At 32.8% G+C, this 9,466-nt stretch overlaps 3 protein-coding genes across 4 annotated transcripts in view; 2 read left to right on the top strand and 1 right to left on the bottom strand.

Moving 5' to 3' along the window:
* Positions 1 to 3,472: 3,472 nt before the first annotated feature.
* On the top strand, positions 3,473 to 5,312 carry LOC111447616 (putative kinase-like protein TMKL1). Its single transcript, XM_023086870.1, has 2 exons — positions 3,473 to 4,118; positions 4,600 to 5,312. The coding sequence occupies exons 1-2, from the start codon at positions 3,644 to 3,646 to the stop codon at positions 5,187 to 5,189; spliced, it is 1,065 nt and encodes a 354-aa protein (XP_022942638.1). The 5' UTR covers positions 3,473 to 3,643; the 3' UTR covers positions 5,190 to 5,312.
* A 767-nt stretch (positions 5,313 to 6,079) lies between these two features.
* Positions 6,080 to 7,829, top strand: LOC111448025 (transcription factor MYB21-like). Of its 2 annotated transcripts, none has more exons than XM_023087467.1 (3): positions 6,080 to 6,687; positions 6,774 to 7,008; positions 7,095 to 7,829. In XM_023087467.1, the coding sequence occupies exons 1-3, from the start codon at positions 6,494 to 6,496 to the stop codon at positions 7,602 to 7,604; spliced, it is 939 nt and encodes a 312-aa protein (XP_022943235.1). In that variant the 5' UTR covers positions 6,080 to 6,493; the 3' UTR covers positions 7,605 to 7,829. The 2 variants fall into 2 exon arrangements, with proteins under 2 accessions (XP_022943235.1, XP_022943234.1); XM_023087466.1 differs by having other exon boundaries at positions 6,765 to 7,008.
* Positions 7,830 to 7,850: 21 nt separating this feature from the next.
* LOC111448024 (uncharacterized Rho GTPase-activating protein At5g61530-like) overlaps positions 7,851 to 9,466 on the bottom strand; it is a 5,464-nt gene continuing 3,848 nt past the window's right edge. The window contains exons 9-10 of the mRNA XM_023087465.1: positions 9,099 to 9,264; positions 7,851 to 8,380 (exon numbers count right to left, since the gene is read on the bottom strand). Of these exons, the coding sequence (XP_022943233.1) occupies positions 8,250 to 8,380; positions 9,099 to 9,264 (297 nt within the window). The 3' untranslated portion in view covers positions 7,851 to 8,249. The remainder of the gene's footprint in view (positions 8,381 to 9,098; positions 9,265 to 9,466) is intronic.

Genomic DNA, 9,466 nt, shown 5'->3' with positions numbered 1-9,466 from the left:
ATAAATTATAAAATTCCAAATGTTATAATTATTTTAATAAAAATATATAATTTAGATTCAAATGGTGCTTATATTATCATTATTGAATGTGGCTCTGTATTTATTGTTTTGATTAAAATTTAATTCTTTCTTCAATTTGTTCACAAATCATCATTAATTAAAGCAACTAAGCTTCCAATTTAAGGCAATATTGACAATTACATGAAAATTACTTTTTCTAATTTGCTTTTTCACTTTTAAGAAGTATTTTTATTCATAGAAATTAAAATAATAATAATAATAATAATAAAATTTAAAAAAAAAAAAAAAAACTCAGTACCATTTGTACAATCAATTGCCCTACATATTTTAATTGGTGCTTTGAGAGAAATATGTGGAAATATATTTCCAATTAAATTTATTTTCTATTTCCAAGCAAAGAAATAAATAATGGACCATTTATATTTAAATTATTTTTATTTATTATCAAGAGTGCATAAAAATGTTACGTGGTTTAACGTTATCGATAATAGTTTTAGTTTTTATTTTTTGAAATGCTTGTTTTTTTTTTAATTTTTTATTTCTATGAACGAATTCAATTAAGTAATTTATAACATAATAGGTTTAAATAATTGTTGAAATCAAAATTTGAGTGCAAAGAAAGTCTTTTATTTTAGTAATTGATTATACAATCATATTTAATTGTAATTTTTTATTAACAAATTGTTAATTTTTTTTTTATTATTATTATTTTTTTTTAAAGGAAGGTTTAACTTGGAATGTTTTCAAGTTGTTTTAGTTTCCAAATTCTACACATTTTTATTAGGTTGTGGGACTGTATACCTTAATTTTGGTATCTTACACTTTTTGCCTTATTTATTATTTTTATTTTCATTCATTTTCATTCTTAATATTTTATCAAATTTAAATTTTATCAAGTTAAATTTGAATTTTAGCAAATATAAGCAGTGAATTTCTTTTTAATGAAATTAAAATTAAAAATTTCATCAACAAATCTAACCCCTTTTCATACCATATTTGAGGGCTATTATTTATTTAAAAAAAAAAAATAGAGTAAATAGGATAAAATCCCACCAAAAATATCTTCCCATCACATCAATGTCTCTTACTTTTTTTTTTTTTTTTAATCATTATGCCATTTAATCCTCCTAAATTTTTGGATTTTATTATTTTATTCTTAATTTTAAAAAAAAATTATAGCCAATGAAATTTATTTTGATAAGAAATATAATGAGATTACACCATATTCAAAAAAGTATTTTGGACTAAAATTATTAAAATAATTAAGGTTCCTTCTCGTCGTCCACCTATATCTCCTATGACATGATTGTATTGCGTAATTGTCCAGAGTGTTTTTAAGAGTGAAGACTAACCAATCAATATAATCATAAAAAAAATACGAGCTTTGTCATTGTAGAATTACTTTAAACCAAACATATTTTAACTTTGATAGTAATTATCAGTATGATCGCTCTCATTCGAAGGTATTCTCGGTTTATTCATATACCCCTTGTTTACACAGGTGTTACATGTACACCAACTTAGTTCTGTCGTCTATACCATCTAAACACAAAGATTTAATACTTTTAATTAATCGGCCTTTAATTATTATTTTCTTTTTACTTTTCTCTCTGTTTGGGTTTCAATTTATTTTTATTATAATTTATTAAAATATGTTTTTTTTTCCTCAAACAACCTCAAAAAAAAAAAAAAAACATTTGTATAATCAATTTATTAGAAAATAAAATTGAAACAAAATGAGCAAAGTTGTTTAATTAATTAAATTTTGGTTTAATGTATTTTGTTTCTTTCTTGTGAATGTGATTATGGGTTGACAATTTTGGTTTTGTGGGAAACAAAACAACACAAAATTAAAATAATTCAGAACCTTCCAACATTATCTAGCTGTCTTTCACATTTAAATTCACTTATTTTCCATTAATAAGAGTGTAATAAAATAAATAAATAAATATTCCATATATTTCCCCCTTACTTTTAATAATATATAAAAAAAAAAAATTCTAAAAACTTATTAAATTTGATAAAAAAAAAAAATTATACTTCTCTATTAAATTATAAATTTAATTTTTAGACGTATAAAAATTTATTAATCAAATAAACATAAATATAAAGAAATAGACACAAATTTAAAAATAATTTTTAATTTTCTTTCTTACTTGTAATTAAAATTGAAAAAAGAAAAATTATACATTTATGCATTTAATTTGTTCATAGGTTTTTTTAAAACTAAATTATGAACTCGTATTTATTATTAATTTTAATATATACATTTTTACTTACAATACAATCCCATTATATACTTTAAGTTTATTTATATTTAATTTTACAATTATTTTTTTAATTATTTATTATGCAATAATTCTTAGACTATTAAATTGTTTAATCAAAGTTGCTTGAGTTAAAAACAATTAAATTGTATTTAAAAAATGTTTATCATCATTCAAATATTTTAATTATAATTCCAAATATAGCCGTTATAGTTGGATTCTTTTTTCTTTTTTCATTAATAAAACAGAAAAATAATAGGATAGAAATAGAATAATATTTTCTCTAAAATTAAAGATGTATTATTCCTATTTTTTTAACTTATAACTATTAAATATTTTTTAAAAATTGAAAAAAAAAATAAAAACTTTATTAAACATGTTTTGAAATTTAGACAAAAAAAAAAGAATTAATGGGAGATCTTGGGCGTTGAAATGGAATTTGTGTGTTTTGACAACACATAGCCCTCAATCAGCCATACCCATCACGTGCCTCTCTCGTGTCTTTTCTGCATTTTCTTCCTCTCTCTCTCTCTCTCTAACTTATATGTAACAAAAATGTATGTTCTTCTAGGGTTCCAACTTTTTCAAACATTTTCAAACATTATCCGTGTAAATCGGTTGGATTGTTCGATGAAATAGTGAGATCGATAACGACTTGAAAGAGTTTGATAGTAACAAAAACACTTACACCGATTAAGTTTGACAACACACTTTCCTATCATTGTCAACTTGTGAGATCCCACATCAGATTGAGGGACGACGATGCGTAACGAATCAAAACAGATAATATCTACCAATAGTGTTCAAACGCGTTTTAAAACTGTGAGGTTGACGACAATACGTAACGGGTAGAAGCGAATAATATCTGTTAGCAGTGTTCAGACGCATTTTAAAATTGAGAGGTCAACAGTGATACATAATGGGCCAAAGTGGATAATATATGGTAGCAGTGTTCAGAAGAATTTTAAAACTGTGAGGTTGACGATGATACGTAATGGGTCAAAGTGGATAATATCTACTCACATTGTTCAGAAGAATTTTAAAACTGTGAGGCTGACGACGATACGTAATGGGTCAAAGTGGATAATATCTACTAACAGTGTTCAAACGTATTTTAAAACTGTGAAGTTGACAGTGATACGTAACGGGTCAAAACGCTCGTCATTGTATAATCATCTTACTCTTGTCTTTCCATTGCTTGATCCAACGCTCATCATTCTATACCAAACAGCTCCTTTTCTTCTTCTTCTCTTCATATTCCCCTCTGGTTTTTAAGGTTGTTCCTGTGAATCATTGACCAACAAAGGGAACTCAACTTTTTTAGCTCAAAGAACCAAACTTTCCCTCAAACGAAGATGACCCAGATCCTCAATCTTGTTCTTGGAGTGGTTGCCATTGCAGTTGCGGCCATTATCATCTTCATCTTCTTGAAAAGAAGGGGAAAAGGGAAGGATGAATACAACGACACAGAGAGGAACCAGGAGAGGGAAAATGGGGAAGAAGAGAGAGAAGAATTGGTGAGTTTTCATGGCGGACAGGATCTTACCATTGTTGATATATTGGAAGCTCCAGGGGAAGTGATTGGAAAAGCCAGCCATGGAACTCTGTATAAGGCCTACCTGCAAGGAAGCAGCACTGTGAGGCTGCTGAGGTTCCTGAGGCCACTTTGTACTACTGGGTTTGAGGCTTTTGTTGCTCAGATTGAGTTCTTGGGTGACATTAGGCACCAAAATTTGGTGCCTCTTTTGGGATTCTATTCAGGTCCAAGAACAGAGAAGCTCCTGATTCATCCATTTTACAGGCATGGGAATCTGGCTCAGTTCATTAGAGGTAAAGAAATCCATATTTCTTCTTATGGGTCTTGGTTGAATCTTTCATTTTTCCCGACAATTTTGTTCGGAATTATTGGGAGAAGAGTCTTACGTCGGTTTATTTAGGGAATGATCATGTAGAGAGTCGTAATTGGGATCAGAGCTCTGCCCTAAACTTAACCATGTCAATAGAATACTCAAATGTAGAACAAAGAATTGTGAGTCTCAAAGGTGTAGTAAAAAGAGTGACTCAAGTGTCGAATAAGTAACGTACTTTGTTTGAGGGCTCCAGAGAAAAAGTGGAGCCTCAATTAAAGGCAGACTATTCGAGGGCTTCATAGGCATCAGGGGAGACTCTATGGTATATTTTGTTCTCGTACCAATGGAGACGTATTCCTTACTTAACGAATGATCATTCCCTAAATTAACGAATGTGGGACTCCCTCCCAACCCTCTTGTTATGAACTTATGATTCAATCTATTTTGATTTGATTTGGCAGATGGGAACAGCGACTCGCATCGATGGGCGGTAATAAACAAGATCTCGATTGGTATAGCGAAAGGATTGGATCATCTCCATACTGGTTTGCAAAAGCCAACAATCCATGGGAATCTACAGGCAAAGAATGTTCTTTTGAATCGAAACTACGAACCGTTGGTGTCGGATTTCGGCCTACATTTGCTGTTGAATTCATCTTCTGCACAAGAGTTGGTTGAAGCTTCAGCAGGCAATGGCTACAAAGCTCCTGAGTTGATCAAGATGAAGGATGCAAATGAGAAGAGCGATATCTATAGCTACGGCGTAATCTTATTTGAGTTACTGTCCGGAAAGGAACCGATCGACAAAAAAGCGAGTCCCGGTGAGGATTGTTACTTGCCTAACGTCATGAGAAATGCTGTTCTTGAGTATAGAATTGGAGAGCTGTTTCATCCTGAAATACTTGTATTTAGTAGCGTTGATGGAAACAGCGTCACTGAAGAAAAGATACTCAAATTCTTTCAGATTGCTATGGCTTGCTGTTCTCCTTCTCCAGCTCTTAGGCCAAGTATGAAGCGAGTGCTTCAAAAGCTCAACGAAATCAGCACATAATTGATCTTTTGGAAGAGGTTTTAGAACAAGTCGGTATCAGGATGGGGGAGTAAATCCACCCCTATTGTGAGATCTCGCATTGGTTGGAGAGGGGAACGAATCATTCTTTATACGAGTGTTTTAAAATGGTGAGACTAATGTCGATACGTGGTGGATCAAAATGGACAATATCTGTTAACAATGGTCTCACACTGTTATAAGAATGTTGTTGAAGGATCCATATCAAAGGCCGTTTAGTTAAGTCTTTTGGAGAATAGATTTCTACTTTTTAGACCACTTATTCAATAAAACATGATGCCGTTCTATTCTAATTCTTTTTAAATCATTATTCTCGACACTCTTGAAACAAAAGTGTTGATTCTCTCTCAACCCCTCAACCCGCACCTAATCCGCTCCGCTCAATCTGATATATATATGGTGGAATTTCATAGAACTCTCCTCCCACTCACCCTCTCCATTGATAAGTCAATAGCCACATAATAGTAATTTTGGTTGTTGGATGTGGAACACATTTGCTCACGACTTTTTTATTTTTTAAAAAAGTTAATCAACTTTTTTCCTTCCAAATAATTAACTCACAAAATTAAAATTATAACTATTTTATTAGTTAGTAATATGTTGAGTAAGAGATTTGAACATAGTAAATATTTGAATTGAGTTATATTCATATTGATCAATGAATTAGAACTTTTGTCGAACAATTATTTTCTTTTTTATGAAAAATATGAAGAAAAAAAATGATTATTTGATAATGGTTTTATACTATCTAGGACTTTACATTTTGTGATAAGTAAAAAAAAAAAAAATTATTGAAAAAGGTATATATACACACGAATTACGAAGATTGAACGTGAAAAATAAAGTGAGAAAAAAAATTCCGTGGTTTAGAGTGTAATATTCAGCCCAAGAGAAGGGCAGTAGAGTAATTTCGCAAAATTCAAACCAAGAACACAAAGGGGGGGGATATGGATCATACCACTAACCGTCGAAACCGCTACTCATGTTAAGTGGGAGAAACCAAAATCCAGTGTACGCAAGCGCACAGAATCATCAAACTACTTCACTTCCACGTAGCTAAGAAACGAAACACAATAACATCTAATCCACCGATCAAAATCTCATCCAAAATCTAATGGCTAAACCTCTTAACACTTCCATGGAGCCAAGCATAGAGCAGCAGAAGCAATTGATCAACAAATGCAAGAACAAAGATAAAAAGTTCATAACTTTCTCATACCCCATTTCACGCTACCCTTCACTTTGAAGAAGAAGTTGAATTGAAATAGAAAGGGATTGTTCAAGAAATGGAGAGGAAAAGAGATGGAACGCAGATGAAGAAAGGGCCTTGGAGTGTTGAAGAAGATGAGGTTCTGATGAACTATGTTAACAAGTTTGGTCCAAGAGACTGGAGCTCCCTTCGATCCAAAGGACTTCTCCCTAGGACTGGAAAATCCTGCCGTCTCCGTTGGGTTAATAAACTTCAACCCAACTTGAAGACGTAAGTCATACAATTTCAATTTCAATTTGAATTTCTGTAAAGATTCCAATTTCTAGAGGAAATCAGTATTTGTGCAGAGGATGCAGGTTTTCAGCAGATGAGGAGAGGGTGGTGATAGAATTACAGGCACAGTTCGGGAATAAATGGGCGAAAATCGCTACGTATTTGCCGGGAAGGACGGATAATGATGTGAAGAATTTCTGGAGTACAAGGAGGAAAAGATTGGGACGGATTTTGCAAACCCCACCACAGAAATCTCAGAAACATAACCAGAAAATTTCAGAATCTCGAAGACTTCATCATGTATTGCCTGATTTAGAGGTAATATAGTTTGATATCCAAGTTAATAGTTACAACTTACAACTCTGTGATCTGTAGATATCCAACCTTGACTGATGTATTTGCAGGTTCCTACCTCCGTCTCCTCTCAGCTGGAGAAACGATCATCAACCTGGAACGATCATTTCGAGAATGAATTCGAGTTAGGAAACGCAGAGATGCATAAAATGGCATCGTTATCAGTACAGTCAAATATGATAGCTATGGAAACTGAGAATCAAATATTTGGAACTCCATCCATACACATGCTAGCACCCTTTGACCCTTTTCCTCATTGTTGCATCTCCCAAATCACCCAATCCTCACAAGGGATCGGAATGGTTCCAGACTGCCTCGGACTGGCGCCACACCACATTGCTTCCAATTTGCAAGACGGGCTTGAGCCAGGCCAGACTTCAAAAATAGAAAGCTCCCTGCAGTTCATGAGCAGTTCAATGCCTAAAGAACAAGATATGAAAGCAGAAAGTAGTTTAGAAGTTGAGAATGGAAACCCTTACCATGCAACAGTTGTTGATTGCTTTGACGATTTCTCAGCTGATTTGTTTGACTTTTTTTATCAACCTCCCCCTTCATTTTAACAGAAACATGGATATCCAAGCTCCACTAGCTCAATAGACAATACATCCCTGTCATAGTTTATTAGTTTGCTATTTTCCTCGGTGTCTCTGGTTGAATTGTGTAGCTTACTTCCTGGGTGCTATTATCAAAGTATCTGGAGTATATCTCTTATCAACAACCGAGGTGTTCAACGTAGTTAAGGGTGCGATCATACTGGCACTAATGCACCAGATTTCATCAGAAGTCCGCAATTAAGCGTGCTTGGGTGAGAGTAATACTAAGTTGGGTGGCCCAAATATTATACGAAGAAGAACGAACTATGTCCAACTGGCATATTGTAAATAGAATTATTATTCACACGCTAAATATAACAGCAGTATTAGTTGTATGTACAACTGATATCTAACTTCAGATCAACTAGTAAATCCTGGAAGGTTATTACAACTAAACGCGCTCCATTTTATGCATCACACTGTAGTTTCTTTCACTGTGCTAGCTGTCCATATCCGAACAAATTTTAAGTTTAATTTACCAACCTGGCCAATCGAACTAAGAAAATAACTCTCAGATATAGACCTGTCGCTAGAGATAGACTTGTATCAAAATTCATCCAAGAATAAAGGTCGCCCGAGGAAATAACTGCTGCTGATTTATCTCCAAATTGTTTAATTGGCATCAGTAAAAATTTCCTTATGATGTTCTATGAGGCACTGAATGACCTCGATGGCACTATAGTCAACTGGCAAGGCATCATCCAAGGGAATGTCTGAGGAAGCATCTGTATCATCACTCTCTTCTGAAGCACAAAAACAAAAATAGTGAAAATTAATCCAGGGGGACGATCAAAAGGACAATCGAGGATAATTTTGCACAATATTTAAAATTATTTTCCTTCTTAACAATATATGTGTTGAGGTTTCAATATTGCACCATGAATAATAGCTTAATGAACAGAACATTAAAGGTTAAATGGTTCAAAATGTCCCTACTCACTTCTTATACAGATGCAGCCTAAAGATTCGCCGCAAGAATGTTCAAAGAGAGCTTTATTATATGAATTAAAAGTACGGGTTGCAAAGACAGAGCATCGTATTCTTTATAAGAGCTTCTAATTAACCACTAACTACTAAAAACAGTGCACTACCTAAACAAAGAATTAACAGCAAGCCCACATACAGTAAACTACTCAAAGCTACTAAAGTGCAGGGTAAAGGTTGGAATATGCCCAAACCTCACTACTTAATACCTTTCACATTTCCTCAGTTGAACATCTAAGACAGTAATCATAATAAATTTTATTAACTAGATAGAATTATCTGCATAAAAAGGTGGTAGGTCTTTTCACACACTTCAGATTGTCAATCAATATTAAATGGATAATATAACTCATCACCATCATTCTCATTCCAAAGCATGCGACTGAAATGTCCACTCCAAAAGAGGAAAAATCTAGAGTTATTTCCAATTATAAAGCACATAGCAAACAATCAAATATCAAGGATTGGCCAAGTTACCTGAAAGCATGTCCCATGCACTGTAAGTAGGTGATGTATTATTCGAGGACTTTGCAGAAGAATTTTCAGAATGATAATCCCAATATTCCCGATAGAATTCTGGCCGCCTGTCCGTTTGCCACATTATTATAGGAGTCATCTCCATAGCGAGGCTACGAGCATCCATCTATTGAAGGAATACAGACATTAGCAACACAACAAAGAACATGAATGGATTATTTACGTTTGAGTATATGAGAAGATTGATGACTCCAAAAGTTAGGCAAGAAAGGTCAAAATTTCAATGCAGAAAATTAGCAATTACACATCAGAAAAGATTTAGCAATATAAAAAAAAAAAAAAAAAAAAAAAAAAAAAAAAAAAAATCA

Source organism: Cucurbita moschata, unplaced genomic scaffold (assembly GCF_002738365.1).
Source record: "Cucurbita moschata cultivar Rifu unplaced genomic scaffold, Cmos_1.0 Cmo_Scf00009, whole genome shotgun sequence".
Taxonomy (NCBI): domain Eukaryota; kingdom Viridiplantae; phylum Streptophyta; class Magnoliopsida; order Cucurbitales; family Cucurbitaceae; genus Cucurbita; species Cucurbita moschata.
Note: the sequence above shows the minus strand (reverse complement) of the source record. Positions and strands in the feature narration are given on the sequence as shown.